This window comes from Homarus americanus, unplaced genomic scaffold (genome assembly GCF_018991925.1).
Source record: "Homarus americanus isolate GMGI-L3 unplaced genomic scaffold, GMGI_Hamer_2.0 scaffold20487, whole genome shotgun sequence".
NCBI classification, from domain to species: Eukaryota; Metazoa; Arthropoda; class Malacostraca; order Decapoda; family Nephropidae; genus Homarus; species Homarus americanus.
The window spans coordinates 23,752-44,731 of NW_024754150.1; the positions used below are offsets into that span (position 1 = coordinate 23,752).

Here is a 20,980-nt window from a genome sequence, read left to right on the forward strand (position 1 = left end):
CTTCACAACACTTGACAGCTGCTGGGTTGGAGTCAACTTATCCAGTAGGTACCTCTATGATTTTTTTGCTTGAAAAGGTGGGTCGACTTATCGCCAGGTCGAGCTTATATGCGCCATATCGGTAACTAATAATTGTCAGAAGCCAGAAATCCGTAAATATCTAAACTATGGAATTAGACACCATTGGGATAAAAGCCAAGTCTATGAACCCAGAATAATGGTTTGTGTTAGAAAATTATAGAAAACGTAAAATTCATGATAACCAGTATTGGGTTGGGCTGCCTGAAAAGTGAACAGTAAATTTCTACCTACAAATTTTAACCTGGCTAAGTAGATTAAAATTAAAATTTAAGAAATTAAAGTCAGCAGGGCTTGTCAATCATCTGGTGAAATTAATAAAGACCAGTTAGACAAAAGATTTATTGAGAAAATGTCAGAACCAATTGTAACTGATAAGACTCATCACTTACCTCCTTAGCAGTCAGTATTTAGAGAAAGTAAAACCACTCCTATATGCATAGTTTTTTGACTGTAGTGCAAAATAAATCCTCAATCTACTGGCCCTACATTAACAAGAAGCTGGAATATTCTTTTCAAATTCAGAACCAATAAATTTGCCTATGTGGCTGACATTAGTAAACATTTCTGAGAATTGGCTTACAAGTGGAAGACAGAAATTACACTAAGATTTCTTTGGCCAAGCAATCCTCATGATGAAACAGTCCCTCAGATACTTATACAGTATAGTCTGCATTTACGGTCAATTGAACCGTGGAGTCCGCGTAAAAAACGAGAAAATAAGTCAGAAATAACAGAACATACGGGATTAATTGAAATAGAGACTGGGCAAACTCCCAACTCACTTTCCGACTCAATCGTGCGTTGTAGTAAAAATAACATCTTAATTTTATGATGGTATGCACACACTATTTAAGAGAAATATCAATAATATTAGGTTTTCTTACTTCGTTAATAGAAAAGATGGCTGGGCACACGGGATGGGGGTTGGTTCGAGGCAGAGGGCAGATTATTGGCCCTCACCTGTATCACTTGTATCAATTGTATCACTTCCACCACAGAGGCTTGCAGGGGCCTCTTTGTCAAACCCTCAAAGTCCATATCTCCACTATCACTGACTTGGGCTGGCTGTGGTGGGTGGCGGTGAAGAACTCAGTAATGTTTTGATGACATATAATTAAAACATTTCATTCTGGGAAGGCACCGCGAAATGACCAAACGGGAAACAAAAACCGCTTCAGACTATACTGTAGATTTAAATCAATTCTATTTGGAGCCAATAGTTCACTGTTTTTTTGCAAATGACTCTGGAACATCACTTAAACCAACAAAATAAAAACAAATTAAGGTGGATATGAATAAGAAATCCTGTACATGGACAATATCCAAGGGACTACAAATGATGAGGTCCTTGAGCAAATGCACTCCAATACTGGACTACCAATTCACCTACCCGAGGGGCCACTTTGCCGTCTGACCATCAAGATAATATCAAAGTGTTAGGTTTGCAATGGAGTCCTAAAAAGATATTGATGTCAAGGATGTCATATGGGGTTCTATAAAATACTAAAGATCTTTGCTAGGAGTGTTAGCAAGATCTTTTGACCTGTTTAGGTTTGGTCACTCCTCTAACCATTCCTTTGAAAGTGTGAGTTCAAGATACTTGGACCAGAGAGTTAGATTGAATAACACTCTCTGAAGATATAATGAATAAATGGGAAAGTTTATCCCAGGAGTGCAATAATCTGTCAAAATTAAATTTCAAAGGAATATGTTGGAGGAGGGTCTCAATTTGACTTGCATTTATTTTGTGTTGCCTCCAAAAGCTTACGGAGTTGTAGCATATGTTACTGATTACTCAACTGAACCCAAGTTACTACAACAAGAGCAAGAGTTGCTCCATTGAAAACTAAAACTCTGCCCCAGTTATAATTGGCGGTCATGTATGTAGCAGTAAAATGAAGTAAATATTTAAAGGATACACTACATACAATTACTTTTAACAGAACTTTCATTTAATTGGGACAGTGAAGTGGCTCTACAGTGGGTAGTAAATAACAAGAGTAACATAGTTTATGTGAGAAATAGAGTAGCACACATGATCAATTTAGATTCCACTTGTATTTATCATCATTTAACCACAGAACAGAACCCTGCTGATTTATTAACCAAAGGATTGAGTCAAATTAAATTTCTAGAATCTCAAGACTGTGGTTCCAGGGTCCCAACTGGTTGAATGACTAATGTGAGTGGCCAAAGCAGAAATTTAATACTAGCATAACTGTTGATGTTCTAGTAGCTAATGTGGAGGATCAGTCTAACCTACCCTTTATGGATCCAAAAGAGTGAAGACATGGAGTAAATTACTTAGAACACCAGTTTAGTCTTTTCTTTCATCAGTAATATCAAAGGAAACAAAATGTGAATCTAATGAAACCCCATCATTAGTGGTTACACATAGCACAGAAGGAGTTACCCTGAAGCTTTCAGACATTTAAAGAAACCCATGCAATATAAAATGCCAGATATTGTAAAAATCTGAGATCATTTGAGGATGAAGATCTTCGGGATGACATGGTAGAATAGATGAGGCAATTTGCCCTTATCCTACTATGTTCATTATTGCTCCCACAAAGCATCATGTGGCGAACCTTCTAATAAATGATGCACATTTGGAAACCAAACAGGGGAGTACAAGACACTGTGCAAATTAAAAGAATTTTTTGGATCCCTAAGTGGGCAGGTGATCAAAACTGTCATTAAGTCATGCTACATATGCAAAAGACTTGAAGTCCAGTTTATGTACCCTTTGCCTACCTTTGCCAAAAGAACGAATAGAAGATTTAAGACCATTTGAAGTAGCTGGAGTTGACTACACAGGAGCAATATTTTTTTACGGAATTAGGCCACCCAGACACAGGTCAATGACCCACATCAGGGCCTGGGGGCAAAGATATATTATTATAATAATAATAATAATAATAATAATAATAATAATAATAATAATAATAATCCTCCAGCACCCAGCTCCTGTTGCCCACTACCTACCTAATTGCAGTTGTCAACCCAGTGACTAAACAGAGCAAAAGGTCTGTTTAGTTCTTTTTATACCTGTACAAATCTAGAGTCCATCAGGAGCTCACAAATGATTTAACTGCTGAAACATTTCTAAACTCATTTAGAAGATTTGTTGCTAGAGATCCTGTCCAAAACTAATTATCAGCAACAATGCTCACTAACTTCTGTCAGGGGTCTGAATTATTAAATCAGATATTTGAGGATGCTAGAGTGCAAGAGGAATTCACCAGCAGAGGTTGTGAGGGAAATTATACCTCCCAGAGCCTCTTGGTATGGTATGGAGGTTTCTACGAGAGAATGATAGGTTAGTGAAAAACCGCTCAAGAGAGTCATTTTCAGAAAACTTGTCAATTTAGATGATTTTATACTCCCTATTGACTGAAATAGAATGTAGAATAACAATCGTCCTCTTCATATGTGACCAATACCTTAGGAGAGCCCGGCACTGATACAATCTGGCTACAAACTAAACTGAATCCCATTAAGAAATAATTATTAAAAGTATTAAATAAGTGGCATGATATGTGAAATGAGAATATTTAACCTCTCTTGACCGAACATTCATGCCATAATAGTGCACAAAAAATATATATATTAATGTGGATGTGGTACTGATTCACAACCCTAGGAAGTCATTTTAGAAAGTTGAAGAATGCTACTCAGATAACTGGCGCGATCTATTAGAACTGTCAAATTAAAACCCAACTAGGCTGCAATTAGGAACTGTAAATGAATTGTACCTCTCAAGTCTTCTAGCACAGATCCGTGGCGCCTAGTATGACCTTGCTGGCTGGGGAATGCTGTTGATGGGTTAGAGAACAGTACTAATAACCAAGCCAAGAGCAATTTAGAAGAGCTGCAATGTAATTTTAGGCAAGTTAGAATTTATAAAATGGGGATATATAGAATATACCTTAAGTCTCAAGTTCTACGGGATGTCGGAAACTACCAATCTCTTCCATCAAAAATTAGTAACGAACAGTCAATCATGATCTCCTGATATTTGCGCAACCCCACTTATGTATGAACCTGCAAAGTATCATACAGCATGTTATCTCGTTAACGAAAGTGCCTCGGGTTAACTAAATTTCAGTGCTAACTGAATTACTTCCATAAGATTCTTCACTTCGCTAACGAGCAACCTCGGTTAACGAATTCCCTACGAGCTCCTCAACATAAGCTGCTCACTAGCTGTAGTATTAGTCCGCAATACAGTAATCGGTTCTAGGGCTTAAATTCTCTACCATTTAGTAAATATCAAGAAGGTTGTACTATTCAATAATCTTAAGTCCTTTTATATTAAAATTTTTAGTCATTTTTAAATAATTATTTAACATAATTGAAGTACAGGAAATCTAGTTTCCTTTCAGTGGGAGGTAACATCTTGCTTCAGACTCTTCAACAAAACTATTTTTCCCATTTTACAGTGAAATTATTGGTCATTTGAGCAAATTTATTTTACATATTGATGATATATAGCAAAGTGCAGTGTTGATTTAAAGAAAAACATTCTTTATTTACAGTAATTAAACTTTGTAATTTAGTGTTGAATTGTTTTTGAATCCAGCATGGGACCCGAGAAACAGGAAATTATTAAGAAACATGAAGAAGGCATCAGAAGCACCAAATGTGTTTACTAAAGATCATGTATGATGTTTATTATCAATCAGGTTTACAGTCTTTTCTGTCATTGTTTAAATTCATAAAGTGAGAGACAAATCTACCAGAGGTTGAAGCAGAGATCCCTATGTCAGAGAAGACTAATTCTCATTTGATTAGGAGAAAACAAACGAAAGAATGATCTTGAAGTCCTGACTGAATTTATGTGTGAAAGAGCCAGGAGATTTACGAACATTTAAAGGCAGATCAACCTGGTTCTTCAGACACAGAGTTTGAAGAGTTTTGGGGTCAAAGGTGTCACACTGGTTCGAAAAAATTTAAGAAAAATAAGTGACATTTTTAGTGTTGTTAGGCATGGTGAGGCTGCCAGTGCTGATATGAAGGAGCAATTTCTAGTGGACTTTATAGAACTAGTGGATGAATAGTAATTATCTTCCACACAGTGTTCAATGGGATAAACTGGGCGCCCTGGGAAAAAAATGCCTGTGACATCTATCACCAGAGAGATGATGCTTCCTTTTATCAAGTATATAAACCCATGAAAGACCGTTCACGTGCCACGTTTAGATTCCCTAGGTGTTCAAGCAACAGAAATGGTAAGAACAAAGCTTGGAGTTTATTGAAGTCCAACTGTGAATGCCGGGTGATAAGATCCTTAATGAATGGGTTGTTGATGTGTTTTGCCCTCTGTCAAGAGCTACCTAACCAATTAATAAACTTCCTTTAAAGGTTTTCTCCTCATGGATAATGCCCTGGTCATGACCCCAAGACCTTGGCCAGCAATTTGAGTATCAATTTGACTTTAGAAAGTGTCATGCTCCCAAACACTACATCACCTTATACAGCCAATACCAGAATAACTGCGCAACTTCAAGAAGTTGTACATGAAGAAAATGCTTTAGGAGGTACATCAGACAATCTCCACTGATCCTGAACTAACACTGAAAATAGTTCTGAAATATCACAATTAAACGTCCTGATGCTGTAAAATTGATTGTGTCATCATACGCAAGAAGTCTCCATTAACCTCAATTCTTCATGGAAAGCACTGTGGCCAGTAGTCCACAGATTTGAGGGATTTGAGGAAGAAACAGAGTTGGACCAGGAGATTGTGTCCATTGGTCAGTCATTGGGCCTTGGAAGGAGGAGAAGGATGTGAAGAGCTTGTGATGTCTCTTTGCTGAGGATGGTCAACTTACTCCTGATGACTTGAAGCAACTGGATGAGATGTTACGGGTAGAGGCTGCCAGTGGTGAGGAGGAAATTGAAAGTGATGACCATATGTCAGCTAAAGAAACAAAATGATGATTTACTACTGGGAGAAGTCTAGGAACTGGCCTCAAAGCACCCAGAAGTGGAAAAAAACTGAACTAACTTTTCAGGCTGTGTTGAGACCCAGTGAACCCCTTTTAAACATAAGCTAATGGTGAGCGAGGACAGGTGCCCCACAGACCACACCTTCCGATTCACTTCCTTCAGTAAAAGGTGCAGCAGAGGGAACAAGATGTTGAAGCCCTCAGTCTCCACTTCAAGAGATGTTCATGGTGGAGAATCTGTCAGTCCATGAGGTCCCTGACATTCTTTCATGGGAAGGTGACTTCACCTTCCAAGAAGCAGTAAAATGCTTCTCTCCACCTCCACTTCTTCTTCTTCTCCTTTTCTCCTCCTCCCTCCCACTTCAAATGCACATCATCATCATCATCCAGGAGCCTTCTACATACACACCTCAAAGTAAGTAAATTTTTCTGCCATTTTGTTGAAGTTAGGAAATTTTAGGTGAGCTGGAACCAATTACCCAAAACCCATTGAAACAATGGTTTGGGTTAACGAACGACCTTCTGGAGCGGTTGAGTTCGTTAATGGAGGGGTCACTGTAATAATAATAATAATAATAATAATAATAATAATAATAATAATAATAATAATAATAATAATAATAAGTTATTATTAACATCCCCCCAACCCTGACCCAGCCCGGGGTTAATCCTAAAAAGCTGCCCACTACCTACTACCTAATTGGCAGTTGTCAACCCAGTGACTAAACAGAGCAAAAAGGTCTAAGTAGTTCTTATACCTGTACAACCACAAGAGTTATTCAATTAGAGCTCACAATGAGATCCTGTCCAAACTAATTATCAGCAAATCAGATATTTGAGGATGCCAGAGTGCAGAGGGGTTGTGAGTGGAAATTTATACCTCCCAGAGCCTCTTGGTATGGTATGGAGGTTTCTACGAGAGAATGATAGGGTTAGTGAAAAACTGCCTAAGAAAGTCATTTTTCAGAAAATTTGTCAATTTAGATGATTTACATACTCTATTGACTGAAATAGAATGTAGAATAAATAATCGTCCTCTTTCATATGTGACCAATACCTTAGGAGAGCCCGAAGCACTGACAACTTCACATTTGCTGCATGGCTACAAACTAAATTCTTTGCCAGCAATAACTACATCGGACTACCAGCTTGATCCTTCCTATATAGATGGTGACACATTAAGTAGTAAATATTACCAATAATTAAAAGTATTAAATAAGTGGCATGATATGTGGAAAGGAGAATATTTAACCTCTCTTTTGGACCGGAACATTCATAAGCGCAGTAGTAAAGTACAAAAAAAAAAAAAAAATATTAATGTGGATGATGTGGTACTGATTCACAATGATAAATCCTGTGGAAGTTGGCCTTTAGGGAAAGTTGAAGAATGCTACTCAGATAATCAAGGATTCATTAGAATGTCAAATTAAAACCTAAATTAGGGTCAGTAATTAGAACTGTAAATGAATTGTACCCTCTCGAAGTCTTCTAGCACAGATCCGGTGGCGCCTAGTATGACCCTAAGGGATGGGCTGGGGAATGGGCTAAGGGATGGGTTAGAGAACCATACTAATAAGGGATCAGACCCCATAAGAGTACCTAGAAGAGCTGCACAAAATTTTAGGCAAAGTTTAGAATTTTTTATAAAAATGGGGATATATAGAATATAAATTAAGTCCTTTCGGCCCCAGGATGTCGGAAATTTCACCAAAATAAGAATTTCCTTCCATCAAAATTAGTAACGGGAACAGTCAACTGGGAGGAGTATTTCACTTATAATTACAATATATTGTATTATTATTCCCCTGATATTTGATTCCTAATGTTTGTGCTGCAATCCCCACTTTCTATGTATTAATCCCTGCAAAGTATCATACAGTACAGTTATCCCTCGGTTAACGAGTGCCTCGGTTAACGAAATTTCGGTTAACGAATTACCTTCCATAAGATTCTTCACTTCGGTTAACGAGCAAACCCTCGGTTAACGAATTCCTTACGAGCTCCCCTCAACATGTTTTCGCTTGCTCACTAGCTGTAGTATTAGTCCGCCAATACAGTAATCGGTTCTAGGGCTTAAATTCCTTACCATTTAGTAAATATCAAGAAGGTTGTACTATTCAATAATCTTAAAAGTCTTATATTAAAATTTTTAGTCATTTTAACAATTATTTAACATAATTGAAGTACAGGAAACTAGTTTTTAGTGCGCCAAGCAGCCACTCTCTTTTCAGTGGAGGTAACATCTTGCTTAAGACTCTCTTCAACAAACTATTTTTTTCCGTTTTTACAGTGAAATTCTTGGTCATTTTGAAATTTATTTTACATATTGATGATATATAGCAAAGTGCAGTGTTGATTTAAAGAAAATATTCTTTATTTACAGTAATTAAACTTAAAATTTTAGTGTTGAAATTTTTTTTTAATCCAGCATGGGACCCGAGAAATCCAGAAAAGCGATTTCAATCCACGTGAAACAGGAAATTATTAAGAAACATGAAGAAGGCATCAGAACAAATGTGCTTACTAAAGAATATGGCATGTCGACATCAACTGTGTCGACAATTCTTTCACAGAAAGACAAATTCAAGGAAGTGAAAGAGAGTGTTTAAAGGTAGATCCCTAATAGCAGAAACAGAGAGATTACTTCTCATTTGGATTAGGGAAAAACAAACGAAAGATGATTCAGTTTCGACCGAATTTATGTGTGAAAGAGCCAGGGAGATTTACGAACATTTAAAGGCAGATCAACCTGGTTCTTCAGACACAGAGTTTGAAGAGTTTTGGGTCAGCAAGGGCTGGTTCGAAAAATTTAAGAAAAGAAGTGACATTTTCAGTGATGTTAGGCATAGTGAGGCTGCCAGTGCTGATTAGGAAGGAGCAGCAAAATTTTTAGTGGACTTTATAGAACTAGTGGATGAAGAAAATTATCTTCCACAGCAAGTGTTCAATGTGGATGAAACTGGGCTGTTCTGGAAAAAAATGCCCAAAAGGACATTCATCACCAGAGATGAAGCCTCTTTACCTGGGCATAAACCCATGAAAGACCGTCTCACTCTAGTGCTTGGTGCCAATGAGTCAGGGGATTTCCGACTGAAGCCTATGCTTGTCCACCACTCTGAGAACCCCAGGGTGTTCAAGCAACAAAAAGTGGTAAGAGGACGGCTTGGAGTTTATTAGAAGTCCAACCGTAAGGCATGGGTGACAAGACAGCTCTTTAATGAATGGGCAGTTGAGGTGTTTTGCCCTTCTGTCAGGAGCTACCGAACAACCAATAAACTTCCTTTAAAGGCTCTTCTCCTATGGATAATGCCCCTGGTCATGACCCTCAACTTGCCAGCACTTTGGAGTCTCAATTTGACTTTGTCAAAGTGTTGTTTTTGCCTCCCAACACTACATCAATCATACAGCCAATGGGCCAGAATGTGATCAGCAACTTTAAGAAGCTGTACATGAAGAAAATGTTCAGGAGGTGTCATCAGGCAACATCCACTGATCCTGAACTAACAATGGCACAGTTCTGGAAGACACAATTTAACATCCTGGAGGCTGTAAAATTGATTGTGTCCTCATGGCGTGAAGTCTCCACTAGATCCCTCAATTCTGCATGGAAAGCACTGTGGCCATCAGTAGTCCATGATTTTGAGGGATTTCAGGATGAAACAGAGTTGCACCAGGAGATTGGGTCCATTGGTCAGTCATTGGGCCTTGAAGTGGAGGAGGATGATGGAGAAGAGCTTGTGATGTCTCATGAACAGGAACTCACTCCTGATGAATTGCAGCAACTGGATGAGATGTTAGAGGCTGACAGTGGTGAGGAGGAAAAGGAAAGTGATGACCATATGTCTACTTCAGATTTGAAAGATGTTGTTCACTACTGGGAGAAGTTCAGGAAACTGGTATCAAGGCACCCTAATGTGGAAAAAGCAGAACTTGCTTTGTGTAATGTTGAGGACACAGTGGTCACTTTCTTCAAACATCAGTTAATGATGATGAGAGAGATGCCCCACAAAAAAAAATTGACAGTTTTTTCACTAAAAGGCAGCGGGAAAAAGATGCTAGCCCTCAGCCTTCCACTTCAAGAAGAAGAGAGGATGTTCCTGCTGGAGAAGCTGTCAGTCCAGAGGTTCCTGACATTTTCATGGAAGGTGACTCACCTTCCAGAAAGCAGTAAAATGCTTCTCCTCCACCCCCACTTCCTTCTCTTCTCCCTTCTCCTCCTCCACCTCCCACTTCAAATTCACATCAGCATCATCATCCAGGAGCCTTCTACATACACACCTCAAAGTAAGTGTACTTTACTTCCTTTTTTGTTGACTTTATGCAATTTTCGGTGAGCTGGAACCAATTACCCAAAAAGCCATTGAAACAATGGTTTCGGTTAACGAATTTTTCGGTTAACGAGCAACCTTATGGAACGAATTGTGTTCGTTAACCGAGGGACCACTGTACTTTCATTAAATTCCGAGTAATTCTTGCTGTATCATAATATTCTTTTGATAATAAATTGTTTAAATGTTTATCAATATTAATTCTTTATTGATAATACTTATAAGGGCTAATTTAAGTTAAAACCGAGTGGAGCATAATGCGCGCTTCCTTTGTTTCCTTCCTGAAAACCTAGCAGAGGTTCGCCACTCAATCTAATTCTAACCGGCAACTCTTAGTCCAGATCTCAGAGAGAGCGGAGCTCTGCGAGTTTTGTATCTTATTATTGGCGTATTTCTGCGAAATTGTCGGTAGTAGTCTCATCCCTTATGAATTAATTACTTCGGTATTTGTAAATACAGTGAACCCTCACTTTATGCAGTTAATTCAACCCACGGCGGCCCGCGTAAAGTGAGAAACGCGTAAAGTGAACATAACATATGGGATTAATTGAAATAGAGACCGGGTCGACCCCCAAACTCCACTTTTTCCCGACACAATACGTACGTTTTACTAAAAATAACATCTTAACTTTATGATGGTATTCACCCACACATAATATAGAAGGGAACAGTCAATAAACTGAAGGTTAGGTTAGAAAAAACAAGGTTGGGGTTAACACTTACGTTAGTAGAAGAGACAGGTCAGCGTACGGGAATGGAGGCTGGTTCCGAGGCAGAGGGCAGGCTACTGGCCCTCAGGTGAGTCACCATCACTGTCATCCACACTTGTCAGGGCCTCCCTGACAAATCCCTCAAAGTCATCATCACTGTCTCTACCTCTGTCACTATCACTGGCTTGGGCTGGCTGTGGTGGGTTGCGGGCGAAGAACTCTGTTATGCTTTGCTGATGGCTGGTGTTTATGTTGTCGTGATAAACCTTGATGTAGGGCTCCATAGTCTGCAACAGCTGGGTAGTGAAGATTTCATACATGTTTGCATCAGGGTCGTCGGAAAGGAGGAGCTTGACTTTCTCGATACACTCGATGGCACCCCTAACATTACTATGGGATAAGCGGCGTTCTTCTTGGGATGACGCACCACCTGCCTCTTCACTGATGTCATCATCATCTACCATCTCGTCGGTAGTCACATCAGGATCCCTTATCACCTCCAGGATGTCGTCGTTGGTGGTCTTGGAGCAGCCTGCAGCTGTAACACTCTGCGCAGCTTCTCTGGCAAGGTCCACTGCTACTGCAATAGTCTGAACCTCACCAGTCACAGAATGACTCTGCCTAACGGCCGGAATGCCATGCAACACATGTCTCCATGCGTGACGAACAGTTGCTACAGACAGCTGATCCCATGCCCCCACCAAGAAGTCCACAGCTTTCTTGACGTTGAATATTCTCCAGAAATGTTTTAAAAGTACTTCTTGCTCTGCCAACTGTTGATCCTCGTCGTCTTCGCTCTTGCTATAGGTGTTGGTGTCACTCAGGTTACGCAACTCTTCCCTGGTGTTGGTGTAGTCGTTCAGGAGCTTAAATTTTTTAGTAGAGAATGCAGCTTTTACATTACAGATTAACTCTTGGTCCATGGGCTGTAATATAGACGTAATGTTGGGAGGAAGGAAGACCACTTTTACGTTGGGGTGACGGTCTAACAGTAGGGGCGAGTGTCCTGGTGCGTTGTCCAGCAGCAACAAAATTTTGAATGGCACATTCTGTTGCTTACAGAATTTCTTCACATCGGGAACGAAACAGTCATCAAACCAGGAGAGGGACAGTGTAGAGAACATCTACGCCTAACGTGCGGTCAGCCAGTGGACATTTAGCTTGGTCATGTCCATGCTTTTGTAGGCGTGCGGCTTGCATGCTGTATGGATCACCGATAACTTGAGCTTACAGGTACCGGAGGCATTGGTGGTAAACAGGACGGTGATGCGCTCCTTCTGCAACTTCCGGCCCCGAATCTTGCTGGCATTCTTTACAACGAAGGTCTTGGAAGGTAGCTTTTTCCAAAAAAGACCAGATTCGTCCATGTTAAACACCTGGTGGTCGGTGTACTGTCCTTCCTCCATAATCTAACGTAAAAATGGAGGAAATTCCCTAGCCGCAACACGGTAAGCACTAGCTTTTTCACCACCAATGTTGATATTGGTGATCTTGTTCCTCTTCTTAAACCTCTGTAACCACCCAGAGGAAGCATTAAAGGGTTTGGGCTCTGTAATTCCCATCTTTCGTGACACTGCAGCATACAGTTCATGTGCGTACTCCTTAACTGAGCGCGTGTCCACCGCCATGTTCCGTCGCACCTGACGCACCAAGTAGCTCACAAGTAATTTTTCCGTCTTGAGAAGCACCTGGTTGTGGAAATACTTGATCATAGAAGTACCTGTAGTGTTTGTGATGTTCATGTGCTCTTTTATCTTGGCTGCATCCTTCTTAATTGTCCTAATCGTAGACTCGTTAACACCATGCTGGCGCGCGAGATCAACCTGTCTTGTTCCTTTCTCCAACACTTGTATGATCTTGTACTTAATTTCGTAGCTTAAGGAATGTCGTGTCTTCTTTGGCTTAGGGCGGCTGGGTCCAGGTAAGGAAAGGTTTCTCTCTGGGGGCAGTGGTCTGGCGGAAGCCATTTTACAGAACAATGGATGCACGTTTACACGGTGTGGCCTGGAGGGATGAAACTGCCGCGGCTAGGTCAAGCGTCGTCTTTCCTCCCTCCCTCCCGCTGGTGGACACGTCATATTACTTTAAACCAATCACAGCTAGCAGCGGAGGGAGGTAAGGATGCATGGCCCAATTACAGTCCGATATGTCATATGACGTCACTGATAACGCAACAAAGACACACACTGCGCAACCTACTCGCGCCGCTTACACAACATGGCAGATGGTGGGAGGTTTGGATCCAAAAATGGCGCGGCTCGCCAGCCGCTCTCCGCGTAAAGGGGTACACGCACCGTGGAATGTGAGCATTCTGGTTTCGGCAGGGTACCGCGTAAACGTGGAAACGCGGAATGTGGGACCGTGTAAAGCGAGGGTTGACTGTATTGTAAATAAGCAGTAGTCTCACCCCTGATGAATTAATTACTTTGGTATTTGTAAATATTGTAAATAAGTTATAAATAATCAAGAATGCAGCATTAATCAAGATAGAGTGCCGTCGATGTCTCCTCAAACCACAACTCAAACCACAACTCGGCCATACATCATCAAGGCGATCACCTCCATAAGTAGCAAAGTAAATTTTTAAAATTAGGTGTTTTCCTGGGCAATTAATACATCTCCAAGTGTATATACCTAGTATTATTAAAGACTTTTAATAGGATATTCTACTTAACTACTTAGCAACTATTTAATAATACAGTCCACTACAATAACATCACATAAGTGTATATTTATTATTTTATATGTATTTGATTTTGTGCAATTAATTAATTATGAACCAGTGAGCAGCATTTTTGAGCTTATTAAAATTTCCCACACCCCACACATACACACCCATGTTCTTCATTTTTCTTTTTATAGTTTATATTGTATTTTCTATATTTCTTAGAATTGAAATAATATGTCCATAACTTTTACAGTTTCATTACATGCAACAATGGCAAAAAGTATAGTCATCTCAAAACTGGCTGGCAACATGTGTTATGGGGAATTCTATTACTACTTATAATGGTTACTTTACGTGATATTATATGCTCTTCAACCTATACATACGTCATTCTTGAGTAATGAGTAATTAGGCAGTAAGTACACTGTTGCAAACCATTCATAAAAATACTGAGAGTGATAGCAGGTTGTTAACCTTACAACCATTGGAATTGGCAAAAATGTCCAACCCAATGTAAACATTCCCAGACATCCATTATACACAACTCACAATTTTGCACATACAGTACAAGTAAACCGCGATTTATTCTGGGATTACATTCCTGAAAAACCTGTTGCAAATTGAAATATCATAAATCAAGTTCATTACAGTGACCCCTCGGTTAACGAACTCAATCCGTTCCAGAAGGTCGTTCGTTAACCGAAAAGTTCGTTAACCGAAACCATTGTTTCAATGGGTTTTTGGGTAATTGGTTCCAGCTCACCGAAAATTGCCTAAATTCAACAAAAATGGTAGAAAAGTTCACTTACTTTGAGGTGTGTATGTAGAAGGCTCCTGGATGATGATGATGATGATGATGATGATGATGATGATGGGAATTAGCATGGGGGTGGAGGAGAAGGAAGAAGAATAGGCATTGGGGTGGAAGAGAAGTCACCCCATGGCACCATTTCATCCATAAAATTTTAATTCTCTTGGTGTATTTCAAGATTATTTTCTTTAAATCAACACTGCACTGCATTATATATTGTCAATATGTAAAATATATTTCAAAATGACCAATAATTTGCTTGGAAACACAGAAAAAAAGCGTTTAGTTGAAGAGAGTCTCAAGCAAGATGTTACCTCCACTGAAAACAGAGAGAGACTAACGCCTGTCTGGTGTGTTAACAGGCTGGATGGCATGCCAGAAACTAGTTTCTTTACCTTCAATTATGTTCAATAATTGTTATAATGACTAAAAAAGTTAATATTAAACTTTTAAAATTATTGAATAGTATAAACATCTTGATATTTACTAAAATAGTAAGGAATTTAAGCCCTAGAACCGATTAATGTATTGGCGGACTGATACTAAAGCTGGTTGCCCAGTCAGTGCAAGCGAAAACATGTTGAGGTCGGTTCGTAAGAAATTCGTTAACCGAATTTTTGTTCGTTAACCGAATTGAAGATCCTTATGGAAGGCAGTTCGTTAACCGAAATTTCGTTAACCGAGGCGTTTGTTAAACGAGGGGTCACTGTATAACATAGGGATCAATGGGTTATGTCCCCCCCCCCACCCCCACAAAAAAAAAAAAATCCTAAACTAATAAAATAAATAGAAAACAACTAAACAACACTCGCCACATTATTAAGAACAAACCTGGCCACTTCACAATGTCATTCTTCACCTCCAAAGACACGGTTTTCCTGGGTGCCTTGGCCTCCCCAAACATAGGAGCCTTCACCAACAGCTTGCTAGACATTTTCAAAGTTACACTGCTAACTTCACAGTCATAAAAACAGAGCAAAAGCACTTCACAATCACAATAAATGTAAGGAATAAATAAAGATAATAAATAAAAGAAAAGAAAACATACTGCATTACCTTTTGGAACAGAGTAAAAAATAAATAAAAAATAAACAATAAATAGAACATATATCTACCCAAAATAATAAGATGAAAAAGAACAATATCACAGCTCACAGCTTGGCCTGGCGCAGGGGGGGAGGCGATATCCCCAACACCGCACCCCCCTTCCCCTCCCATGATCCGACATAAACTCCCCTGGACATAAGAAATTTTTACTCTTAATATTCTTTACTTTATGGTAATCATTTTTTTGGGGGGGAGGGGGAGGGAGGAGGGGGCAATACTCTGTATAAACGATTATGTGTTCATGTAACAGAGTAAAAGAAAATGAAGAAAATTACATACCGTATATACTCGTCTATAACCCCCTCATTTATAGGTCGACCCTGATTTTTTGACCAAGATATCGTTAATTTAAGATATTCCTCGTTTATAGTTCGACCCATGTTTTTGAGGGTAATGGAACAACAAAACCTTCACTAAAAATGCTCTACGTCCTATAAACTGAGGCTCGCCGTGCATGAAACACGAGTGCCGAAGGCAAATTGTTTACCATTTATTATTACGACACTTTACACTGAAACGAGGGTAGTTTAAAAAAAAATATTGTATACTTCCATTCAGGTATTTATTCAAGTCAATTAAGAGGGAATATTATTGTAATACAACAGTTTCTTACCTAAACCATTCGAAAAGCGATTACGATAACATCTTTTGAACGAAAGAAAGCGAAAGTCATTGCTTTCGTCACGATTTTATCCCACTTCCCATTGTAATACGCACGTAATTTCAGCAAAAATATTACATTTCCGTGAATGTATTATATCAAGCACAGTATGAATAGAATATCATTGTAAATAACAGAATTTTAACCGAAAACTATTAAAAAAACGAGTAACATCTCAAGAACAGAAGCTTAGGTAAAGTCTTTTGTTTTCGTTATGTATTTTATCCTATTTTACATTGAAATACATCACGTTTCAGCAAAACTACTGTTTATTTCCGAGAATATATTCATTCAGGCACAGTTTAGGTAAAATATACGTGTGATGTAATAGTTTTTTAACTGAAAATGATTCGAAAAACACGTACCCTGTAGCCCTGTTCAAGGAGAGGACTGGGAGAAGCTGTTTGGTGCTGCAGACGATGACAAGGAAAATGATTTTGATGGATTTTAATGAAAATATTCAGAAATATGGTATCGTAGTATTTATTCAAGTCAATTAGGATAGAATATTATCGCAATACAACAGTTTTTTAACTGAAAACCATTCGAAAAGCGATTACGGTAACATCTTTTGAACGAAAGAAAGCGAAAGTCATTGCTTTCGTCACGATTTTATCCCACTTTCCACTGTAATACGTACGTCATTTCAGCAAAAATATTACATTTCCGTGAATGCATTATATCAAGCACAGTATGAATAGAATACCATTGTAATATAACAATATTTTAACCAAAAACTATTAAAAAAACGAGTAACTTCTCTTGAACATCGGAAGGTTAGGTAAAATCTTTTGTTTTCGTCATGTATTTTATCCTATTTCACATTAAAATACATCACGTTTCAGCAAAACCACTATTTATTTCCGAGAATATATTCATTCAGACGCAGTTTAGGTAAAATATAATTGTGATGTAAGTTTTTTAACTGAAAACGATTCGAAAAACACGTGTACCGTCTAGCTGATACAGCTGGTGGTGTGTGATGCGTCATGCGTCGTTGTAAACAATAGGAGGTTGAAATAGATTACCGGGTATTATATTAAGTGTGAAATATCGAAAAGGTTTTTAATACCGGTATTTCTTGTAGATCAATGAGAACTGTGATACCGTATATGATATGATAAGTTAGCCTGTGCTAAGAACTTCAACATAGACTACTGAAAGCACGTTGTAAGGTAATTTAGCCTATTGTAAGTTGGTGAGCTTCATTTACTGAAGGAACTGCACAACTTTTCATTACTAATTGGTACATACTTTACATTTCCATTGTTTACTGGCAGTAAATGGTAAATATTTTTCATTTCTGAAGCTAAAAGTTGCTCCTCGCCCTTCCCATCATGCACGGGTTCAACCTAACAAAACTATTACGCATGTATAGGACGACCCCCAATTTTTTGCCTAAAAACTCGAACTATACACGAGTATATACGGTATATCTGCCCAACATTATATGTTGAACAATAACATAACTCACAGCTCGGCCTCACCCACTCTGAGTGCTACAGGGTGGCGAGTTGGAGACTCTGCTACACAATTAAGTGCCATTTACACGGATATTATACATAGTTATCCCTCGTTTAAGATGTTATTTCTCATTAATCCTTGTTTAAGATATTATTTCTTATTATCCCTCATCTAGCGATCATTTTGCATTAATGATTGGTTTTTCAGGAACTCATCCCAATTGTTAAGCAAGGGATACCTGGACAGTATTCCGCGCAACAGCGAGTTTGGACAGACGACGGCCATCATTCATGTGAATTTTTTATCGTATACCCTGTATAGGGAGGTGGTCTTAAAACAACACCATCATTAAAGTAAAATATCCGAAATAGAGAGATCGCGTATCAAGTTTTACCTGTAAATATACAATACGTAAAGGAGATTATCAAATATCTAACAAAATAACAAATAAAAATTGAGACACACTCTCTTGCCCTTTTCTGGAGTTACCACTCACTTTATGTATTGTGACAACGAAATCTGTGTACACATGCTGGGAGAAAACAAGAAAAACATGTGAGACCACAGACAAAGATAAAGCACAGTAAAGAAAGTCAAGTTACAATGTGTGGTGAGGTGCAGTTGGAAACTGTCTGAGTGCACCAAAACAATGATACTGTAGTATAAGTTGCTATTTGCGGTTTTGCCAATTCACGCCATTTCTTAGAACCTATCCCTCACGAATGGCAAGTGTCTACTGCATATAAAATTTCCAAAAGCCTAGAGTTTGGTCCTAAGCATGTCAGAAGAACATAAAATTTATACTAACCAGCTACACGGATGTGCTGCAGCTTTGGCATGAGCTCACAGTCGAAGCAGCACATGGTGTCCCCTGTGAGGAAACGGGTTCCTCTTTCACCAAGATGATCATTGATCTTGCGAAGGTAATTCAGCAGAATATTCTTGGAACTATCATCACGCTTCAGCAACATCAGCTTAAATTTCTGAGAATGATGAGAAAGATGAGAATACATTAAAAAAAATTATTAGTTCAATGAACCATATCACATAAAAATTTTTAATGATGTCACAGAATCATCATCATCACTGTTTTACAGTCACTTTCCACATTTACGTAGGTTAGCTGTGATAACCTGATGGTGTGGTGTCCTGGTTGCCATCAGACAAATTTGAAGGAAGTTTTACAGCTGGATTCCCTTCCTATCACCAACCCACTTTTACATACGGGTAGTGAAAACAAAGCATTATATGAAGGATTTCCAAGAGTCCTTTAGCTAGCATGGCAGGATCGTAACTCCTCGAGGTAATAAAAGATTACCTGCCAACCCAAAATTAATACACGTGTTGGACCATTTATCCGCCATCCTAGTACAGTATCTGAAACGCTCGAAAAACTGGCTATGTTCTTGAACCAATTATTTAAAATGATTGCCAAGTAATTCCCACACTGATTGGGGATGCTGTACTGTGTTTCCAAAACCATTCTCCACATGTGGTCTGTATGTTACTTTATGGTTATTTTTAACTCGTAATCATGGGTAGATATACTGTATGTAATTTTCTTTATTTTCTTTACTCATTTACATACACACTCAATCTTACATACAGGAATTAAAAAAAGAAAAGTATAAAGTATTTTTTAACCCGGAATTTTGGGTAGATACATGTACAGCAGAGCCTCGATAAATCGGACTAATTAGGGCAGACCTCAGTCCGAAAAATGCAAAAGTCCGAAAAAAGACGAAAAAAGCAAATATAGGAGGGAGGGAGGGAGGGAGGTGGAGGGCTTTAAGTGTATAACAAGGTTATTAAAAGAATATTACATCAACAATAAAAAATAAATATGAAACAGAACTCTCTGCGATGAAAATCAGACATGTAAGTCTGGTTGTCAACAACTGTTGTCACCGAGATGATTGTTATTTACTGCAATGTTATATGTAAGTAATCACTGGATCTTTTCTCACACTTCCACCACAACTTGGTTTTGAGAGCAGCATTTATTTTTTCGGGAATTAGCCCACCCGGACACAGGTCAAACGACACACAATGGGGCCTGGGGAAGGCAAAAAAAAGAACAAAGAAATTAAAAATAGAGAAGAAAAAAGTTATACTGTGTTAATCTACACCATGAAGATGCTGGAAAACCAGCTTTTTAAAGTGAGACAGGTTGTATAAGTATGGAAACACAGAAGAAGGCAGAGCATTCCTCAGTTTGGCTGTGTGAGGAAAGAAGGAGGTACTATAACGGGTTATTCTCGTGTGACCGACATCGACAGAGAAACGGTGGGCACCGTGGGTAAGACATGTGTTACCAACCCACGGCCTTCCCGGCGGTACACAGGATGCCAAATCCACCTATCATTGCCCGTTAAAGTATCTGTAAAAGAGAGAGAGTGAAGCAACATTGTGGCGAAGAGAAAGGGAAGAGAAATTGTCGACTAAAGAAGGAGAGTTAATAAGACGAAACGCCTTTCATTCCACCCTATCTAACAGTTGGACAGAAGAAGAGCCACCCCAAAAATGAGAGCAGTACTCCAAGTTAGGATGAATGAATCCCTTATACACTTGGAGCAACTGCTCAAGAGTGCAGTAGCTACGGCATCTGTACAGCATTTCCAATTTTCGGGAGGCAGCTTTAGCTATATTAAGGATGTATGATTTCCAGGACATATTGGAAGAAATGGTGAGGCCTAACATATTTATTTTAGAATTTGGCAGGATGATAGCGTCCTGAAATGTAATTGGAGGAACATCGTCTAATTTACAAAGTGTAATTGGTAAATATTGAGTTTTATTGCTATTGAACTTAACCAAGTTTGTACCTCCCCATTCAGAGATGCTGCATGTTTGGTACAGTACAATATTAGTATACATGAACTTATTGAGGCAGAATTTTTAACCATGTTTATTACTGTTAACCCTGTTGTGCATGATGCAAATCATGCCAAATCATTGGGTAACACTACAGTATTTCATCAGATGCAAATTACACTGTTCAACTTTAAAAAATTAAAGAACATTTTTTCAAGGTATTTGTGTCAAATTTTTGTGCGCCATAGATGATTACATGATCTTGCAAGGGAAGCTTCCAGAAAGTACTAAAGTATGGGTAGAGTTCTGCTGTCCATCAGTTTCCTCTCGTCAGCCATGCTTGTAGGTCGCATTTGTCTCTACAGTATTTTTTCTCCCACCTTCC

At 38.8% G+C, this 20,980-nt stretch overlaps 1 protein-coding gene across 1 annotated transcript in view; it reads right to left on the reverse strand.

Moving 5' to 3' along the window:
• LOC121855694 (chloride intracellular channel exc-4-like) overlaps nucleotides 1–20,980 on the reverse strand; it is a 68,386-nt gene that overhangs the window by 5,593 nt on the left and 41,813 nt on the right. The window contains exon 5 of the mRNA XM_042350776.1: nucleotides 18,590–18,764. Within this exon, the coding sequence (XP_042206710.1) occupies nucleotides 18,590–18,764 (175 nt within the window). The remainder of the gene's footprint in view (nucleotides 1–18,589; nucleotides 18,765–20,980) is intronic.